The sequence below is a fragment of the Taudactylus pleione genome, unplaced genomic scaffold (genome assembly GCF_031769625.1).
Source record: "Taudactylus pleione unplaced genomic scaffold, aTauple2 ptg000027l, whole genome shotgun sequence".
Taxonomy (NCBI): Eukaryota; Metazoa; Chordata; class Amphibia; order Anura; family Myobatrachidae; genus Taudactylus; species Taudactylus pleione.
Genome location: NW_028284429.1, coordinates 4,713,112 through 4,735,250, shown reverse-complemented (window position 1 = coordinate 4,735,250; position 22,139 = coordinate 4,713,112). Strand labels below are relative to the sequence as shown.

The 22,139-nt window shown below is 44.4% G+C and overlaps 1 protein-coding gene across 1 annotated transcript in view; it reads left to right on the top strand.

Annotated features, from left to right (window-relative positions):
- TTC17 (tetratricopeptide repeat domain 17) overlaps positions 1-22,139 on the top strand; it is a 93,182-nt gene that overhangs the window by 56,725 nt on the left and 14,318 nt on the right. The window contains exons 17-22 of the mRNA XM_088451813.1: positions 9,833-9,964; positions 10,821-11,065; positions 16,890-17,052; positions 17,443-17,563; positions 19,004-19,163; positions 19,237-19,320. Of these exons, the coding sequence (XP_088307939.1) occupies positions 9,833-9,964; positions 10,821-11,065; positions 16,890-17,052; positions 17,443-17,563; positions 19,004-19,163; positions 19,237-19,320 (905 nt within the window). The remainder of the gene's footprint in view (positions 1-9,832; positions 9,965-10,820; positions 11,066-16,889; positions 17,053-17,442; positions 17,564-19,003; positions 19,164-19,236; positions 19,321-22,139) is intronic.

Genomic DNA, 22,139 nt, shown 5'->3' with positions numbered 1-22,139 from the left:
CACAGGACTGTGAGGTATTACAGATGTGAGATAGCAGTAGTGGGTATCTATGCTGGCTGTGCTGTGGCTGATGTTACAGATGTATACACAGGACTGTGAGGTATTACAGATGTGAGATAGCAGTAGTGGGCGTCTCTATGCTGGCTGTGCTGTGGCTGATGTTACAGCTGTATACACAGGACTGTGAGTTAGTACAGATGTGAGATAGCAGTAGTGGGTGTCTCTATGCTGGCTGTGATGTGGCTGATGTTACAGATGTATACACAGGACTGTGAGGTATTACAGATGTGAGATAGCAGTAGTGGGTGTCTCTATGCTGGCTGTGATGTGGCTGATGTTACAGATGTATACACAGGACTGTGAGATATTACAGATGTGAGATAGCAGTAGTGGGCGTCTCTATGCTGGCTGTGCTGTGGCTGATGTTACAGATGTATACACAGGACTGTGAGGTATTACAGATGTGAGATAGCAGTAGTGGGCGTCTCTATGCTGGCTGAGCTGTGGCTGATGTTACAGATGTATACACAGGACTGTGAGGTATTACAGATGTGAGATAGCAGTAGTGGGTGTCTATGCTGGCTGTGCTGTGGCTGATGTTACAGATGTATACACAGGACTGTGAGGTATTACAGATGTGAGATAGCAGTAGTGGGTATCTCTATGCTGGCTGTGCTGTGGCTGATGTTACAGATGTATACACAGGACTGTGAGGTATTACAGATGTGAGATAGCAGTAGTGGGCGTCTCTATGCTGGCTGTGCTGTGGCTGATGTTACAGCTGTATACACAGGACTGTGAGTTAGTACAGATGTGAGATAGCAGTAGTGGGTGTCTCTATGCTGGCTGTGATGTGGCTGATGTTACAGATGTATACACAGGACTGTGAGGTATTACAGATGTGAGATAGCAGTAGTGGGTATCTCTATGCTGGCTGTGCTGTGGCTGATGTTACAGATGTATACACAGGACTGTGAGGTATTACAGATGTGAGATAGCAGTAGTGGGCGTCTCTATGCTGGCTGTGCTGTGGCTGATGTTACAGATGTATACACAGGACTGTGAGGTATTACAGATGTGAGATAGCAGTAGTGGGCGTCTCTATGCTGGCTGAGCTGTGGCTGATGTTACAGATGTATACACAGGACTGTGAGGTATTACAGATGTGAGATAGCAGTAGTGGGTGTCTATGCTGGCTGTGCTGTGGCTGATGTTACAGATGTATACACAGGACTGTGAGGTATTACAGATGTGAGATAGCAGTAGTGGGTATCTCTATGCTGGCTGTGCTGTGGCTGATGTTACAGATGTATACACAGGACTGTGAGGTATTACAGATGTGAGATAGCAGTAGTGGGCGTCTCTATGCTGGCTGTGCTGTGGCTGATGTTACAGCTGTATACACAGGACTGTGAGTTAGTACAGATGTGAGATAGCAGTAGTGGGTGTCTCTATGCTGGCTGTGATGTGGCTGATGTTACAGATGTATACACAGGACTGTGAGGTATTACAGATGTGAGATAGCAGTAGTGGGTGTCTCTATGCTGGCTGTGATGTGGCTGATGTTACAGATGTATACACAGGACTGTGAGGTATTACAGATGTGAGATAGCAGTAGTGGGTGTCTCTATGCTGGCTGTGCTGTGGCTGATGTTACAGATGTATACACAGGACTGTGAGGTATTACAGATGTGAGATAGCAGTAGTGGGTGTCTCTATGCTGGCTGTGATGTGGCTAATGTTACAGATGTATACACAGGACTGTGAGGTATTACAGATGTGAGATAGCAGTAGTGGGTGTCTCTATGCTGGCTGTGATGTGGCTGATGTTACAGATGTATACACAGGACTGTGGTATTACAGATGTGAGATAGCAGTAGTGGGTGTCTCTATGCTGGCTGTGCTGTGGCTGATGTTACAGCTGTATACACAGGACTGTGAGGTATTACAGATGTGAGATAGCAGTAGTGGGTGTCTCTATGCTGGCTGTGCTGTGGCTGATGTTACAGATGTATACACAGGACTGTGAGGTATTACAGATGTGAGATAGCAGTAGTGGGTGTCTCTATGCTGGCTGAGCTGTGGCTGATGTTACAGATGTATACACAGGACTGTGAGATATTACAGATGTGAGATAGCAGTAGTGGGCGTCTCTATGCTGGCTGTGCTGTGGCTGATGTTACAGCTGTATACACAGGACTGAGTTAGTACAGATGTGAGATAGCAGTAGTGGGTGTCTCTATGCTGGCTGTGCTGTGGCTGATGTTACAGATGTATACACATGACTGTGAGGTATTACAGATGTGAGATAGCGGTAGTGGGTGTCTCTATGCTGGCTGAGCGCTTGCACACATTAGCATATTCTCGCAGCAGAACTGCAGGCGATTACGCAGTCGCGATCGCAATAGCCATCCATGCTGAATCAGACCCATTGTACATGTATCCTGTGATTTATATGGATACTAATGGGAAACTACCCCACTGGGTGCTGCAGATCTGGTGTCTTTGTAACGTTACCGAGTAAGCCATGTACTATAGAATTAAACACACGTTCACGGTTTTGCTCGTTTTGGTTTTATGAATATTTTAATATGGAACTGGTAAGGGGAAAAAATATTCTGATGGGGCGCAAGGTTATGCGACATGTGGCTCTCCAGCTATTGTGGGACTTGTAGTGCTGCAGAATGCCTACCCCTGGTGTATATAGAGTACATATTGGCTTTTCCACCTCCACCAGCGCACCGTTCCTCTCCTCCCCCTCACTGTCTGGCTCGTGTTCTCTGCTGGAAGCCGAGCTATCTGAGGCCGTCATTATTATTCCGGGCACTCTCTCTATGTAGCAGCACAGCGCTGTGTGTGTGAGAGGCACCAGTAATCACATTTTCTAGTCTCTCTTATCTGCTAACGGGGGCTGGAGAGTTAAATTTAGCTCAGTGTTTGGGCCCGGAGAGCGTAGGGAAGTCACTCTTCCTATCACGTCACACATCGAGCCACAGCCAGTGGCAGAAGGGGGATATGAAAGAAGGAACGGCACAGGGGATTAGCAGTCATTTCATATAAAATAAGCAGAACCCCATTAATTATTGAGCAAGGCTATTTTTAGCCCAGCTGCCTTTGTGATGTGGGATGTAAGTCGTATGCAGCACTCGCCGCCCCCCCTGGCTTCTCGAACACACGCACTCACCTTGGCGCATTGGAAATAGATTGTCAGGTATTCAGCTGTACATGGGCAAACGTGGTAGGCATGGGAAAATGGGGACTGTTTGGCACTGCTGTAACCCCCGGGGCCACCTGAGGACACGGACTGAATAAGTGTCTTTAATAGTCATGCATGTAGTTCATCCTGTTTTATTTTTTCCCTCTTCTTTTGTAGCGCAGTGCAAACCGCCGCCATATTTTCGATGACTGTCGTTTGATTAAAAGCTATATGTTGTGTGTCTGCTTTTTAAGATTTAGTAGCAGCTTCTTAAAATCTGATGGCATCGCGTCTCCCAAGATTAATTGCGTCTTTCTGTAGCAACACAGGCGGCCATTTTGTTTGCTGAACCAATATTCTGGAAAAGACTGGCAAATCTTCCTTGATGATTTTGTTTTTATTTTATTTTATTTTTTATATTTTTATTGATTAATGCATTGAAACTTTTGTACAGTAACACGTTTTGCTTTTTTAACAATATATAACAATAAACACTTAATTTGCGGATATAATGCTTAGCAGCCTGCTGGCACCTCAGTGTAGTGACGCGGGCCGAAAGGGCACTGCTTAGGTGACAGTGCAAAAATCATTGTCCATTTCCATAAGTTTTGAGGACAACACCAGTTAAGATGCAGTAACATGCAAGTCCTTGGTGAGTTATTAATAAGGACGACTGAGTACAAGTCCGCTGGTTGGGTAACTTCCATGCAGGTGCCTTTTGATGTTTTAAAGTTTCTGCCTTTTGCCCTTTTCTTAAAAGGCATCAAATCTTCACCTGGTTCAAAATGTAGTACAGTGTGTCCATCCCGACCGCTGCGTCATAGCACTTTGTATACAGATGTGTCCCTACACATCTTTGTTGCAGCTACACTAAAAGGTCCCCCCACTGCGCGCCAGGTCCAGCGAGACTCTATCACCGGGTGTCTTTTTTGCCGGAAATTCATTAGGACGCACCAACAGACTGCGCTGAGTAATGTGATATGTGACACCTGTATATCTGTGTGCTTCTGAGTCTGTATATAGGAGACTGTGCTGAGTAATGTGATAGGTGACACCTGTATATCTGTGTGCTCCTGAGTCTGTATATAGGAGACTGCGCTGAGTAATGTGATATGTGACACCTGTATATCTGTGTGCTCCTGAGTCTGTATATGGGAGACTGCGCTGAGTAATGTGATATGTGACACCTGTATATCTGTGTGCTCCTGAGTCTGTATATGGGAGACTGCGCTGAGTAATGTGATATGTGACACCTGTATATCTGTGTGCTCCTGAGTCTGTATATAGGAGACTGCGCTGAGTAATGTGATATGTGAGACTGGTGCACACAGATATAAAAGTGTCACATATCCCATTAACCGATGTATTCTACTAGCAGGTCCTTGGCCACATTTTTGGCAGAAAGACGCCAGACACTAGCAGAATAGCTGGGAACTCACTCATGCCAGACAAGTGTTGCTGTGGGGCGTATTAAGGCTAGATGTATGAGGACACATCTGTATACAAGTATTATATATGAAATGAATCAGTGCGTTTTAGTTTGTACACACCTATAGATAAATCTGTACAATCTTTCTGGTGGGAAGGAAAATCTGGTCCATTTTCCGATGTTTGGGAGCAAATTTCTATTTGCTCCCATACATTACCAGGTTTTCCTTCCCACGAGACAAATTGGACAGATATAGATACATATATATATATATATATATATATATATATGTACCCAGCGGCCGTGAGTGGCAATTTGCCGTGACTTGCGCGATGCCATACGGGGACACATCTGTACGTCATTATGCCATTCAAATACTATGGTGTCTTTAAAGGCTAGAATTTACTGATGTCAGCTAATGGCTAATTTTAGCTTTAAAGGCAAGTATAGAAATTGCACGTCACCGGCCGCCTGCATTACACATTATGCTGCCTTATGTGATGCTGGTTATTTCAAATAAGTGTAAAACAGATTGTCATTAATGGTGAAATGAAGGCTTCGCTGTGCTGAGCTAGTTTGTAAGTGCCGATTCTCCCTCTCCGCACATAGTTGGTTTAATGGCATTAGATCAAAAGACCCTTTTAATTCACTATTTATTATTCAGCTCATCCGAAGCTCCGCAAGAAAGATTCCAGAAGCCGCTCAGCTGTGAAGTTGACGTGATTGACAAATACGCACGTTTTCCATATTCCTTTCATAGATGCAATGGGGTGACTAATGTTCAGATTAAACCCAAATTTTCTTTCAACTGAACAGCAAAAAATAAAAAATAAAATAAAAAAATTCAACCTCTCCAATATTATTCTAATTAATTAATTCACTTGAAATAAATAAATATCATTGTAAAATGTTTGTCTTTTTAATAGTAATCTACAATGCGGATGAAAGAGGCCGGGCTTGTGTTCACTTAGTTCTGTTAAAGGACTATTTGTATCTTTTTACAATTTAATTTAAAAAAAAATCTTAAAAAAAAATAATATAATTGACCATAATGGTAACATTTGGTTCATTGTTAACCTGACAGCGGAGCTCTGTTGAAATGTGAAGTATTATATATTCTGCTTCATTATGGATCACTACAGCTTTTCCCGATATTTACAGCAGTGTTTTATTGGGATCTGATACAGGTCAAAAAGCTGGGGAAGCTTTCATTCGAGCTGCTGTGACATCACCGGCTCTGTATGTGTAATCCAGGGCTCAGTTTTTAGAAGGCTTTAACTCTATCTTAGTATGTTTCCTTTTTAACATATTAATGACAAATAGTGGATTTACTTGCACTTTAAAAGTTATTTAAGTGGCGTCCCCAGACTAATGGTCTCGTGCCAGGGAGAAGTTGCCCTCCTTAGTGCTGGAATGTTTATGGTCTCAAAGCGCACCTGGGACGGTTGTACGATTCCAACTCGTCCTGGTTGCCAACGCGAATGCCGGTGCTTATTGGTCAGAGCTGCGACTCTGGACAATCAATGCCTATTAGCAACTGACTAAGTCCTGCTTGACATGCTGCTGGCGTTTGGGCGCAGCGCGTTACGGAAAACGGGGGCATATCTCTCACACGGCCTCTGTCTCTTCTCTTGAGTGTTACATGCCCAGCTCTAGTAGTGTTTTCTGGTTATGTAGCCCATGCACTAACTCCCAACAGGAGCCCCAATTTTGTCGGCTTTAGCAGCAACCCAGGCACGGTGCATATCCACTACACGTGTAGAACGACTGTACGATTACAACATCGTTGTTCATACTGTGCTGTGGATATTGTGCCCATGCTGAATGATACGTCATTAAGCGCAGGCACCCTCCCTCATCCGCCAACATGCACAACCTGTCGATATCGGCAGGTTGGCCTGCATGTTCAGGCGATGACAGGTGAAGACAACGACCAGCGGGAGCGCGCATCGCTGGTCGTTGCCGGCATATTCACTGTACAATTCATGAACGATAACTGTCGTAATCGTTGAATCGTTCACTTTTATCGTGTAGTGGATAAGCGCCTCTAGCTCCAAGCTGTGACCCTTCCAAGGAGCCACTGGGGAGCAGGCTTAATTTGTTTGTGAAAGTCTGTAAAGGGGACTTTGCCAAAGATTTTGGCAGCCAATAAACTTTGAGGGCGTTTGACTCTTGTCCAGCACAGTCTACGGTTGGGTATTTGAGACCATTCATGATATTGTGCCAATCCTTTGATTTAGGTGTTGGATTTAGATGCGATCCATGAAACCGTGCATGGTGTAATTTTTGTACAGTTATTTTTGAGGTTATTTAAGTTGGTAACTTCCAGTCTCCGAGGGGTGGCATAGTCTGGGATCAAAAGTTCATTCTGCTGCTTTGGCTGTTCGAAGAGCGTGAATAGCGCCCTAGCACGTGAATTGTTCAATGTGCAGCTGTAATTTGGCACAAGTGCTAGAAATAATTGGTAAGGTCCAGGAAGTGGAGTCATTTCAGCATTCTGAATCGGGTTGTACTTGTTTTTTAGTGAATAGTTATCAGAGAATTGACTCAGGTTCCCGAAGCCGATGAGTTGTTTTTTTTGTTGTTGCGCAGTACGGTTAGAAGAAGCTGTTTGTTTCCTACGTAGCAGAAAGCTGATCGTGTTTGGGATAATGCTGGTCACATGCTAGGTAGTATCCGGCTGTAAAACAGCACTGAGTCATTTAAGGACACATAATTGGCTCTTGGCTTTCTGCTGCTTGTCAGCGTTTGAGTCATCTGAGTGACTGGTGCCGGACGTAACGCGGAACGTCACAATAAGACCTCTGAGCACAACATCCCTCCATTGACGAACTTTCGGCTTTCTTTTTAGTGCCTATTACTAAACAAGCTGGCGCCTTTCCTGACTCAGATGTCTGACCTGCACGCTACTATTGGAAACTTTTGTCAACGTACACGCCAATTCTGTAAGCAGGGCGTAATGATGGAACCAAGAAATCTGCTTAAAGGGACTATAAAACCGAAGTGCAGAATGCTCTATATAAGTCATTATGCAGAGCACAGCTACTTATCTTGCATAAAGTGAGAAAAGGTTTTTATAGTTCATTTCTTTATGTAATGTTCATCACCTATGGTTACTTTCAAGGGTATTCAGTATGGGAGCGAAAACTCAGTTTTTGCGTTAATATCGCACCTATGACGTCATTATCGCAGGTTTTAGTTTTACACCGTATTCAATTTCAAAGACTTTTCGCAGGTTCGAAAAGTCTTTGATAAGAAACGGGGATAATTTTTCACCATTGAATAGGTGTTGAAAAAAAGTGCAGTATTGGGGTTTAGGGGTGCAGGCTTAAAAAAAAAATAGCCTGCACCCCTGGGAATGACATTTAGAAAAGAACTGTCAAAAAAAGTTTAAAAAAAAAATAGGGACACCCCAAAAAATGTAAAAATTGGGGTGAAAAAAAAAATGGGAAAAAATTGTTTAACAATAGGGAAATAGGTTCAGGGCTATTCTGCAGGTATGCGGCACGTGTTTTCTAGAATAGAATTATAGCGGCAGGTGCACAAATGCAGAATTTTTAAAAACTTACTTTAGGGACATCAAAATATGCTAGTACCCATTTTCATGTACCCCAAATTTGATGGGACCACTTAAAAAAACGAAAAAAATAACCTAAGTGCTCTTCTGCATCACTTCTTCAATGTCGGGAATAAACACCTGCTGCGGCTATTTAAATCCCCGACTTTCATGTAAAGGCTAAAACGGGGGTACCCATAGTGATCCCCCATGTTTTTACAACTTTAGGGGGGTCCTACAATTTTTTTTTAAGGAAAATTTCGTAACTTTACGCAAATCCCACTTCGCAGGCTCCCGTTTTCGTTAGATTCATATTGAATACGGGGATAAGCGGGCGCGCGCCCAATACTTTATCTCAGGTAAATGCTCCGATGTGAAGCGTTAACTTCGACAGCGAAGTTTACGTTTCATATTGAATTCCCCTATATGACTGTTAACCTACCCCCCAAAAAACAGCAGCTTAACAGTTTTTTGAAAGCCGCCCATGTGTTTATCTCAAAGTGCATATGGACGAGCTTTGGCTTTCCAGTATTGTCATTAGGAGTCATGGCAGGCTCTGCTTGGCTAGTGCCACAACAGCCTGAGAGCCGCACGTCCCCAAAGTCCTGTCTTAAAGGGGCGCATAGATGAACATGGTCTTGTTGGGCGTCTTTCTTGCTTAACACAGGACGTGGACTTCAAAACTGATAAATGCTTCGTCCGATAGGAATGGCCTCATAAGATCAATCATCTTCTATCGAAGCACTTTGGTTATGCCCGATTTTTACCCTCTGCTGAGAACACTGTATTGTAAATTGCACTCTTATTTACTAATGCTTAGAAATAAGTTTTTGTGTATAAAATTATTCTTCTGAGTGTGTTCCCATGATGAACAAAGGAATTACGTTGCAGTTTGTCAAGGGAAGGGAAAGGTGGTCTATTCCGTCCCTCGCTCAGAAAAGAGAGACCATACCGGCACTTGCTTGCTGTGTATAGAAAGTGCAGAACATGCGTTATCTGGGAATGTTTGTGGTGTCATTGGGGCTGAGCTACCGCACTATAATTCATCAGGTCTCCCTTGGTTCCACTCCCCCCAACTTCGGCACCGAGAGCTGTCTCTTTTTGTATACAGCAGAACCGACCCTGTTCGGACCGTGCAAAGCCAGAGGCTCCTTTTGTTACGTGCTGGATACAACTGGCAGCTAACAAATGCTAAAGGGAAGGAGACCATCGGACTTTAGGAAAAAGCAGATATCGGGGACCCTCTAGAGCAGGGGTAATTCAACACAGTGCCCTCAAGCTGCTGTGAAACTACACATCCCACCATGCCCTGCGTCAGTATTGCTATTAGCCAGGATAAAACTGCAGCAGGGGCATGCTGAGTTGTGTAGTTCCGCAGCAGCAGGAGGGCTGCATGTTGAATACCCCCCCCCCGCTCTAGAACTACAGGCAGCACAGGGACTCTGTATGACGGTAGGTGTTGTGTGGTGTTAGCAGTTGGGTACGTGGTAGAGCATTAGTAGGGGCCCAGATTATATTTTTGGGACGTCTAGTTGTATAACCCGTCTCTCCTGCACTCTTTCTGGCTTGGCATGCTGAGCCTTGTGTGATTATGTAAGGCAATTCTCTGCTTGGCATATTTGAATACATTATAATTGGGTTGTGGTTACAGGGCATTGCCACACGGGCATCAGCGACGGGGGTCACAGCTCACAGAAATACTTCCATATGTACTCGCATGCCGCAGAAGTGACCTCTGCGGAGGAGACTGGATCTAGAACCGGTTCCTCGCTGCACCTTGAGAGTAAGTATCACTGGGTCCGCTTTGTTCTCTCGCTCTCCCCTCTACTACATTCCTTTACCATAAATATATGGAAGATATAACTGATATTACTCCTAATAGCTCCTCCTATATCCTCCCACAATGCACTAGTTTAGATCCTATCTTTACAGTTGCTCGATTTGAATTTTTCAGATATCCTCGGGTGGTCACATTAAACATTCATAATCCATTATAGTTTGTAGCGCTTTACCTCTCGGATATTTGTATTTGATTAGTTGGGTATTTGCAACAGATCCCTGCCAGCCACTTTACATAATGCTTCCCTGACATTTTGTAGGAGTATCTATTTGGAATCTCCACCCCCCCCCCCCCCCCCCCCCACAAAAAAAAACCCACACCTCTCCTCCTCTGTACCTAGTGTAACATGTATAGCTGTCTCCATGCATCTTTCCTGCACTGGCCGGCCCAAGTATTGCTGGAAAAGGTGACCCCTTGTTGCAGTCTGCTGGGACATGTAACGCTAAGATGAGGCTTGCGTGGAGCAGGGGGGAGCGTCATGGCCTGCGGACTGCATAGATTCCCATCAGCTCGCAAGATCTTTTTATTTTTACTTTTCTAATACATTAGGAGTAAATTTGACCCCCGCGGCATATAGGGCTCAAGCAGTGCGTTTGCTACGAGAGTGTAAAAATATCTAGTAACATACAGAAGTATTCATTCCCACTACCGTTCTACATACTGCGATATGTGACCTTAGTATCTATCTCGCTGCAGGTTATTCCGCTCCGTCTTTTTTAAACTCAGTTTATATAGGGTATTGTTTTACCATGTGTCCGCCCTTTATGTCTTAACGGACTCTCCTGTACCCCTCACGCAGATGTCGTCCTGGCTGAAACCAATAGCTCGGAGGAGTCCGCCGCAGAGTCTCCGATATCGGAGGAGATGCTGGCACTTGTGGACGAGTTTGAGAACTCCTGGCCTCTTGAGGCCTTTGAGGGAGCTTTGGAGCTGAAAGGTCGACGTATGGACCTCCAGGGAATCCGAGTACTAAAGAAGGGGGCCCAGGATGGCCAGTCGGGGTCCTGCTTCGGGGATTGTGATGATGATGATGAGGCTGAATGGGTAAGTGTTTTTTTGTTTTGTATTCTTAACCCATTCTCCATCTCAAAAAATATTAATTTTTTTTTTATATTAAAATTATTGCTTTTATGGTTCATGGGACGTAAAAGAAAAATTGGTTATGCAGAAACCTATAATACTCCTACTTAAATGCTTGGCGTACCTCTTGTTAGAAAATGAGCAAGGGTGCGTTCCTCAATTTCCAACTTCTAGAAATGGTTTCAATCCTCTCCTTGTGTCCACTGAGGCCTCTGGTTCTTTTGGTGCCTAATTGATACTGCATAACTATAAACACCTCGCCTTAATTCTAAATAGGCATCCCAGCCCCCCTCTTACTGACCATTCCTAACCTGCCTGCTTAATAAAACAAATTCTTAGCCTGAGTCCCGTGTGAGACAGCCCAATGTCTTAAAGAAGCAGTCATTTAAAAGGCAAAATTAGGTTGATTTTTGCCTTTTAAATGACTGCTACTTAAAAACATCGGGCTGTCTGGCACGGGACTCGCCGATGCCTGCAGTCTATTACATTTACCCCATCTCTTTTCTGACACCCTTTATGAAAATAAGAATGTGATGTGACAAGTAGGTGAGAGACTTCCATTCGCCAAGGCACAGGAGATTGTATCTGAGCCTTCCACTCTATCTGGAATTTGGGGACCAGAATGTTTTTACCCTATTATACACTGAAGTGCCAAAAGACATGGGATAGCAGTATGTAATGGTATCTGGTGTCAATGTACTCTGATATCGAGTTCGAACGGTGCATGATACTGGGTGCCCGACAGATAGGACATTCCATTTGTAAAGTTGTGTGGACCTTCAACATTCCTTTTTCTACGGTGTTACATGTGTACCGGGAATACCTTATAGAAGGCATTGCCACCCACCGTGGACAGTGCTGTGGCTGACCACGGCGTCTGGCCAGAATTGTCCGTGGTAACAGACAAGCGGCACTGGCTCAAATCCCATCCACACTCAGTGCAGGAGGTACCAGGCACATGTCCAGCAGGTCAGTGCAGCGTTCTTTAGCTTCCATGGGATATGGGAGCCACCAGTCTGCCCCTGTTAACACTAAGACACCGCACCTGAACTGGGCTCGTAACGTTGCAAATTGCACCCTGGAGGATTGGCAACATGTGGCTTAGTACGATGAGTAACTGTTCCAGTTGTTTCGGGTTGATGGTATGGTTCGGGTGTGGCGCTAGACCCTATGAGGCCATGGACCCCCCCAAGGACCCTATGAGGCCATGGACCCCCCCAAGGACATAGCTATACCAGGCTATACTCTATTTAGAAAGGACAGAATAGGAAGGATTGGAGGAGTAGCTATGTATGTGAAAAACAGCATAAATGCTACTATAATACAAAATGTTGAAGTAACAACTGAGGCCCTTTTGGGTGACCATAGAAATCGTGGACAAGGACATAATTCGCACTGCGGTGATCTATAGACCACCTGGACAAGGACGGGAACTGGATAAGTACCTATTGCAGGACATTACTAGAATGGCTTTAAAAGGAGAGGTCATAATCATGGGAGACTTTAATTTACCTGATATAAACAGTGAGGTGTCTGCTGCTAGTTCCTCTAGAAGTGGCCACTTCGAGAGATGCTCCTGGAAGGGAATTTACAAACAATTGGTGAGGGAGCCCACTGGCAAAAATGCTATTCTGGACTTGATACAAACTGTGACAGAATATCGGATGTAAATGTGGGTGAGAACCTAGGATCCGGTGATCACCAAGCAGTATGGTTTAGTATAATGACAGGGTCCAATTCATGCCATACACACACAAGTGTTAGATTTTAGGAAGGCTGACTTGCAGAGATGTTACTGAGTCAGTGGCAGATTGGAGGAACTTGGAAGGGGTGCAGGAGAGGTGGGAACAAATAAAAAATGCAATACTAAAGGCTACATACCTTTTGTATTAAGAGGGTTAGGAAAAGCACCTGGAAAAGGAAACCAGTGTGGTTTACAAAAGAGGTATCAACTAGAGTGCAATTAAAAAAGATGGCTTTTAGGAAATATAAGCAGACCCAAAATAATAATAATAATGACAGAGGCGTACCTTGCCAGAAGGAAGGAGGCTAAGAAGGGGATTAGGCTGCAAAGGCAGAAGCTGAGGAGAAAATGGCCCAGTCAGTAGATAAAGGGAACAAAACTTTTTTTTAAGTGTAGAAGTGAAAGGAGGAATCACATGGAGGAATAATAAGACTTAGGACAGAGAGTGAGTACATGATCGGGGGAGACAAAGAAATAGCAGATCATCTAAATAATAATTTTTGTTCAGTATTCACTACAGAAAAAGAGGGGAAGGGGCCACAGTTAGGTTGCAGAGGCATTCAGAAAAATGAGGTACATGAAATGTAATTTACAGAGGACAGGGTCCTAACAGAACTCTCTAAACAAAGTGGATAAATCAATGGGGCCAGATGGGATACATCCAAGGATACTAAAAGAGCTTAAAGGGGTCCTGGTAACACCATTAACAGAATTATTCAACCAGTCGTTAGTATCAGGAGTAATTCCAGAGGACTGGACAAGAACAAATGTAATCCCACTGTACAAAAGTGGCAGCAAAGAAGAAGCAAGTAACTACAGACCAGTAACTACAGAGCAGTGATCCTTACATCAGTAGTGGGATGTAGTAGTGAGTAACTACAGACCAGTGATCCTTACATCAGTAGTGGGATGAAGTAGTGAGTAACTACAGAGCAGTGATCCTTACATCAGTAGTGGGATGTAGTAGTGAGTACAGAGCAGTGAGCCTTACATCAGTAGTGGGATGTAGTAGTGAGTAACTACAGAGCAGTGATCCTTACATCAGTAGTGGGATGTAGTAGTGAGTAACTACAGAGCAGTAAGCCTTACATCAGTAGTGGGATGTAGTAGTGAGTAACTACAGAGCAGTAAGCCTTACATCAGTAGTGGGATGTAGTAGTGAGTAACTACAGAGCAGTGATCCTTACATCAGTAGTGGGATGTAGTAGTGAGTAACTACAGACCAGTGATCCTTACATCAGTAGTGGGATGTAGTAGTGAGTAACTACAGAGCAGTGAGCCTTACATCAGTAGTGGGATGTAGTAGTGAGTAACTACAGACCAGTGATCCTTACATCAGTAGTGGGATGTAGTAATGAGTAACTACAGAGCAGTGAGCCTTACATCAGTAGTGGGATGTAGTAATGAGTAACTACAGAGCAGTGAGCCTTACATCAGTAGTGGGATGTAGTAATGAGTAACTACAGAGCAGTAAGCCTTACATCAGTAGTGGGATGTAGTAGTGAGTAACTACAGACCAGTGAGCCTTAATCAGTAGTGGGATGTAGTAGTGAGTACAGAGCAGTAAGCCTTACATCAGTAGTGGGATGTAGTAATGAGTAACTACAGAGCAGTGAGCCTTACATCAGTAGTGGGATGTAGTAGTGAGTAACTACAGAGCAGTGAGCCTTACATCAGTAGTGGGATGTAGTAGTGAGTAACTACAGAGCAGTAAGCCTTACATCAGTAGTGGGATGTAGTAGTGAGTAACTACAGACCAGTGAGCCTTAATCAGTAGTGGGATGTAGTAGTGAGTACAGAGCAGTGAGCCTTACATCAGTAGTGGGATGTAGTAGTGAGTAACTACAGACCAGTGAGCCTTACATCAGTAGTGGGATGTAGTAGTGAGTAACTACAGAGCAGTAAGCCTTACATCAGTAGTGGGGTGTAGTAGTGAGTAACTACAGAGCAGTGAGCCTTACATCAGTAGTGGGATGCAGTAGTGAGTAACTACAGAGCAGTGAGCCTTACATCAGTAGTGGGATGTAGTAGTGAGTAACTACAGACCAGTGAGCCTTACATCAGTAGTAGGATGTAGTAGTGAGTAACTACAGAGCAGTGATCCTTACATCAGTAGTGAGTAACTACAGACCAGTGAGCCTTACATCAGTAGTGGGAAAAATAATGGAAACACTATTAAAAGAAAGAGTGGTGGAATATCTCATATCCAACAATTTACAGGATCCCAAACAGCATGGATTTACTGGGGGGAGATCATGCCAAACATATCTTATTGACTTTTTTGACTGGGTGACAAAAGTAATAAAGGGGGGGGGGGCTGTAGATGTCGCTTATCTAGACTTTAGTAAGGCTTTTGACACTGGTCCACATCGCAGACTGATAAACTGTAAAGCTTGGGATTGGATTATGACGTTGAATGATAAGATCTTGGTTGCAGGATAGGAAACAGAGTTGTAGTAGATGGAGAGTTTTCATGGGAGGGAAAGGTAACCAGTGGAATACCCCAGGGATCTGTACTTGGGCCAGTGCTTTTTAATATCTATGTTGGTGATATTGCCAATAATAATAAAGGGAAACTATGCTTTTTGTGCAGATGACACAGAAGTATGCAACATAGTAGACACACCAGGAGGGGTATAACAAATGACTGAGGATCTGGGTAGACTAGAGGAATGGTCAAGAACATGGCAACTACAGTTTAATGTCAAAAAAGGCAAAATAATGCACTTGAGTCTCAATAACCTAAAGGCTAAATATAGTATCAAGGACACTATAATGGAAAATACAAAGGAGGAAAGGGATTTAGGAGTCACCATTTCAGATTACTTGAAGGCAGCAAACAATGCACCAAAGCATTGAGGAAGGTAAGTCAGATGCTTGGTTGCATAGGGAGCGGAATCAGTAGCAGGAAAAAAGAAGTGATAATACCACTCTATAGATCATTGGTACGGCCTCATCTAGAATACTGTGTTCAGTTCTGGAGGCCATATCTCCAGAAGAATATAGACACATTAGAGATGGTACAAAGAAGGGCAACTTAAATGATGCATGGCTACATCACAGAACTTACCAGGAAAGACTAAAATATCTTAATATGTATAGTTCGGAACAGAGAAGGGAAAGGGGGGGACGTGATAGAAACTTTGAAATACATGAAGGGTTTTAACAAGGGACAGGAGGGAAGCATTCTTTAAAGGAAGAGATGTACAAGAACACGAGGAGATGCACTGAGACTGGGGGATGGGAGGCTCAGAGGAAAGTTGAGGAAAAATTACTTCACAGAAAGGGTAGTGGATAAGTGAAATAGCCTCCCATCAGAGGTGGTTGAAGCTAAAATGGTGGAACAATTTAAACACGCTTGGGATAGGCATAAGGATATCTTTGAGAGACGTAAGGAGCAAATAGGGTTGAAGTTGCCTAAAGGATACATGAAAAAGGGGCAGACTAGATGGGCCAAGTGGTTCTTATCTGCCGTAAAATTCTTTGTTTCTATGTTAAGGCTGGTGGTTCCATAATTTTGTGTGTGTGGGGCATGGGTTGGGTCCGCTGGTCCACCTGAACAAGTAATTGACCAGTAACCACTTCGTTGTATTCCTTGGTGACCATTTTCAAGCCCTTCATGAATTTCATGTACCCCCATAACGGTGGAACATTCCAGCAGGATAATGCACCGTGTCAGATTTGGTTGGAGGAGCCTTCTGGAGAGCTCCGACGAATGGTGTAGCCACCACGTTGGCCCGACACGACCCCAATCACGCATTTATGGGATGTGGTGGAGAGGTCCATTCGCACCAAAGATCCTGCTTCTACAAATATTTGTTAGCTGTGGGAAGCTATCCAGATGGCATGAGTCAGATCTCTCCAGAGATCTTCTATCTATGCCACCTCGAGTTGCTGCACTTCACCAGGTTAGAGAGTTCCTACACGATACTAGGCGTCTATTCCATGACGTTTCACACCTCAGTGTATTACCAGGTTTAGGACAGTGAAAGAGAAGCTGCCAGCCAGTAATGTGACTTCACCCCCTTCCCTTCCCCCATGCAGATTACTTTTCAGGTAAAACGTCTGAAGAAACCAAAATCAGATGGTTCGAGTGCAGCCGACCTGTCCGAGGTGATGGGAGAAGAGGTCATGGATGGTTATAATGAGGACTATCATGCTGCACTGGAAATCAGCGGACCCAAGATACCAGCTCCTGGTCCGTCAGGTACGTGCCGTCGCCTGGTCATAGTGTCTGACGGTTGTATGCCTATGGATGAATGTAGTCCCTGAACTTGTAATATCTGTATAATTTACAGTAGGGAGGGAACATCATCACCTTTATCTCACTGGAGCTAATTTGGACATAAGGGACCTCCAAGCAGAGTTTAACATAAACGCAGTTCGCCGCAACTTTTTTTTTTCTCCTCTATGCACTCCACCCCCCCTGCTGACGCAGCAGCACATCGCGCTTACAAAAAGAAAAAAAGAATTCTGCATTCACCCTGATAAAATATTTTTTTGTCCAGTGCCAATTGTTATATGTACATGTGAGAAATTCTGTATGTATGCCATGTCCTAGCCTCTGTAATATGTTACTATCATGGCCTCTGTGCAGGGAGGCGGCCCGATTACCGCAGCCTTGGGTGGCCGAGTCCAGAAGAATGCCTGAAATTACGCCGGGTTGAGCTGTCCACAGTGGCCAGTACTTGGCTGGCAGTGTCTGCTAAGAATATAGAGTAAGTATAGTCGGTCTCCAATCTCCTGCCTGGCATCTGGGGAACAGTGACTATATAGTGGCATGGTGGGGGGAGTACAGTAGGTCCTTGGAGAGCTCCTCTGCTCCCTAAAGTTACTGCGCTGGGACAACTCCATGTGCTATTGTGTGTCAGGTGGGGTAAATAGGACGCAAACCTGCGCTCTATGGGATGTGTCTGCAATTGTTACATTTAGGCTTTGTTCTTGGCCAGTGTGTTCCTCTTGTCTTGTCTGTGGATCCATTACTGCTCTGTGTACAATGGAGACTTACTGCTGGACGAGGGTTTACTAGATCTAGGAAATGGTTGAAATTCTGTGCCCCGCAGGGTGGGTTGTACCCCTAGTCTATGTCCTTGTTAGCTCGGGACAACCGGATTATCAGCAAGATTACACTGTACAACAAATTAATACTTTTTAATTTGTTTCCTTTCTAAAAATGGACATGCATTACTAATTTGAGGTCAAGAAAAACTAAAATTATTTCAGAATGTTTTTACTAACTTTATTTTTTTGAGCTACACTACTTGCACTATACTGTATGTACATTAGTAATATAGTCATAGTGAAAAGCTATTTTAAAATCTGATATTTTCTTGATAGAAGATAAATAACAGTTGTTTTAATTCAATCAGTCACAAGAACACAAAACAAAACAAACATACAGCACGGGGAAGCAGACATACAGCACGGGAAGCAGACATACAGCACGGGAAGCAGACATAAGAAAGTACTATGTAATATAGTGGCCTATACATGGGGGTGCTTCCTCTTTGCTTGTCGCCTGTACTCCTCCTCTGGGGCATCTTGTCACTGTCACCTCCCCTGATATCTTTGTCCCATTGCTGAGATGTCTTGGTGGAATCGCTCCCTATGCTGTCACTCAGTGCACCACAGTTATCTTGTGGGGGTAATCCCGTGAATCGCATATATTTGAATTGGGGAGGGGACAAATAACGGATTAATTTAATTGGGTCATTATGCCCCGCCCCTTCTGAGCGGAACGCAGATTGCTGGTAAGATTCTCTCCATTCTGCCCACGTCACTAGGAATACCCCTACATCGTCATAAATGGGCTATATCTCAGAACTCAGAGCTAACTGAGTTTTAAATGTCATATTCATTCTTTGCATGCTGAAATCAATTAGAAGTAACTATTTTCACATGGGAAACATTTTCATTGTTGTGCAGTGTTATGACTTCTCCTTGTGTGCTGGATTGTAATGTGCCACCGTTGGACTTCACAGTGTCATGTAATTGTCATGGATAATATCCAAAGTCTTTGGTATTATAAATGTATGATGTGTTTTAAGCAAATACGCTGTGCATGCTGTAAGTGCATCAATGCGAAGTAGTCAGAATGACGTAGAAAATGTTAGCAACAAGGTTCCTTTCCTCCTGTCATAGTCTGTCTGTTCTGTTAGTATTACAGAACACGTGGACTTTGCCACACAGCTGCAGGAACCTGGGGTGGAGCCACTCTGCAATGCCAACCTTCCTGCCAGCATGCATACACTGGATCACCTCTATGGCATAGCTAACCGTGCTGCTATACACTACACCGGAGAGAGCCAGCTGAAGGAGGTACGTGCAGTTCACTCGCACACCTGCGGGGGTCCTTCAGGAACGCTTGTGTAACTCTGCCGCTGTTCCCCAGGTTTTACAGAACCTTGGCAAAGACAAGTACCCACCGCAGTCCCTCGAGCAAGTGGGCACAAGAATAATGAAGGTGCTGGAGAAGGTGAGGAAGCCGCACAAAAGTCCATTATATTCAACATATTGCAGTCCTAACAATATCCCATGGGGGCGTGTGTATATTTGTGTATATATACGTACCAATACTCGTAATACCTCTTGTCCACGTCATAGCTTTCATGCATACAAAAGGGGACATCTAAATCCATTCAAGGATAACTATTTATATACATCCCCAAGGCAATTTTAATGTTTGTTATCTTTAAAACCTGCTCATGTTATGATTGAAACCTGTATCAATCAGTGTGTTTTTTTTCCATCCTTGATGATGTAACTGCACTTATGTTTTGTGAAGCCATCCTTCATGCATAGAGTATGGTGGAAACCATAATATTTTAGTTACAGATTATGAATTCGTTATACAGGCTTTATACGCTTTGCAACGGAACAATCTCCTTGAATGTATAGTCATGCAGTAAGCGAATTGTACTTCTCTGTAGTTTTATAGTAACATGTAACAGTGTAGTGAGAGACATTTTATTGGCGTCCAGAGGATTTTGAAACCACTGTTTATTTGTTTATTATTTCCTCTATCGGGGACCTCACAAAGGCTCCATTTAAGAAAGAGACGTAACCCCTTAAGCCAGAGATTCCCAAACGCGGTCTTCGAGGTTCCCCAACAGTTCAGGTTTTAGAGACATGGAAAAGAGGGAAATACCAGTGCTAATCTATGTATCTAAATATAGAGAGGACAGTTGATTAAAAAATAAAAATATATAATTTAATGGTCAACAATCACTGAAAAATAAAGAAAATACATAATAATGAATAATAAATAAAGGAGGGAGTACTCATTAAAGAATTTATCCCAGGTCTATTACACCAACATTTGTGGAAAACTGACTTTATTATTATTTCTCTTTCATCCACTAGGGGACACTGGAGGTGCTTACGCTGGGGTATAGAGGCGTGGATAACTGGAGCTCCTCCCCCTCTATGCCCCCATCAGCCCTCAGTTTAGAAAATGTGCCTCATGGAGCTGGTCACATTATGCTGTGCTCCAGCAAATACATTTATTTTATTACATTTTTTTTATCTCAAAGCATCTTTTACACTCCTATAGGTACCCTTCGCCACCTATCTAAAAGGTGGGGTCCGGGTACCTGGCGCCCTGGTGTGTTAGCAAACATCAGGAAGGAGTGCGCAGGGCTCATTCTAAAAGAGCTCCTGACAGCTCCTTACCGCCACAGCAAGTCCTCACACAAGAAGAGAAGACTGCTGACCTGCCAGAGAGAGACTACAGGGGACACGCAGTGAGTAAGAAGCTGCGCATCCCCCGGCTCCTGCCCCACTGCCCGTCACTGACGCAGCATGCTGCGCTGTGTTACTGTGTGCATAGCACAGTTAAACAGCGCTACACCTGTGCGCTGTGTAAGGGAAGCCCGCTGTCGGCGCTGCCCTGCGCTGTCTAAGGGAAGCCGTGTGTACACAGCGCTACACGCGGCTCCCTGCTTCTTCCCTCTCCCCGCTGATACATGCGGGTAGCGCGGAGGGGGGGGGGGGATGGGCCACATAGCAGCCATAATGGAGCCCTTAGGCCAGTGTTGGCTAACCTTGACACTCCAGCTGTTGTGGAACTATATATCCCAGCATGCCCTGCCACAGTTTTAGCATGCCCTAATAGCAAAACTGTAGCAGTGCATGCTGGGTTATGTAGTTCCATAACAGCTGGAGTGTCAAGGTTAGCCAACACTGCCTTAGGGCATGAAGAGGGGGCGGAGCCTAATCAGCGCGGGCGCTCTCTCAGCGTGGCTGCCGTTAACTGTTTCATGCCTGTATCTCTCCCTTATCCAGGAAGAGTGCAGCAGAACTGAAGGCTGGATTCTTTTACTCCCCATTCCTGGCTACAAAGCTACAAATTAAGTACAGAGGCTCTGGTACAGAGGCTGTGCATAATACACTGGGGGTGCAGGGAATCTGATCTGTGGGAAGGGAGTGGTGTGTGCTCCTCCTCTGTGTCCCAAGCCAGCCTTCTCTTTTTCTTTACCTCTGTATATACTCTGTCCCTCTGTGTGTGGTGACTGTGTGTGTCCATGTCAAACAGAACAAAGGCGTCTCAAAGGATGTTTGTTTGTTCTAGGTGTAACAATAAACTAACCAAGCCGCATGCTGCTGGGTCCACGTTATGTGATGCTTGTATAGCAGTTGATCCACCTATGGCTATTTACTGCCTCACCTGCGCCTACATGGGCCGCTGACATGGTAGGAGTAATGACGGATTTAACGTCTGCGTTAGCTGAGGCATGTAAGTCTCAGCCTCCCTGGGTTGCTGGGCTAACCAAGTCTCTTGACACCCTGGTACAGGCTATGGATACAGCTGTGTCCGCACCCTCCACTTCCTTACAGGGGCCGACACAAAAGCGTCCTTTATCGGCTATTCTCCAGTCAGAAGAGTCTGACGAGGAATTCCTCGCTACGAAGAGGAAGGGGAATTGGAGGAAGCATTACAGGACGATACCCCTCTAGAGTTAGAGTCCACCCTCTCCTGAGGTGGAATCTCTAATTTTGGCGGTCAGAAAAATCCTTAAATTACCTGAGGATGTTATTCCTGCATCCCAGGAGTGTGAGTTATTTCATGAACAACCAAAGAGCTCGGAGGTTTTTCCGTTCTCTCTGCATCTTCAGCAACAGCTCTCAGTGGCCTGAAAACAACCGGATAAACGGTTCCAAATTCCGCTGGTTTCCTTCTAGCTACCCTTTTTCATCATCCATGATGGAGAAGTGCTAAGATCTATTTATACCGCAGCGGGTGCTCAGCTTAGGCCCACCCTTGTTACTGCTTGGGTTAACAAGGTGATGGTTTGC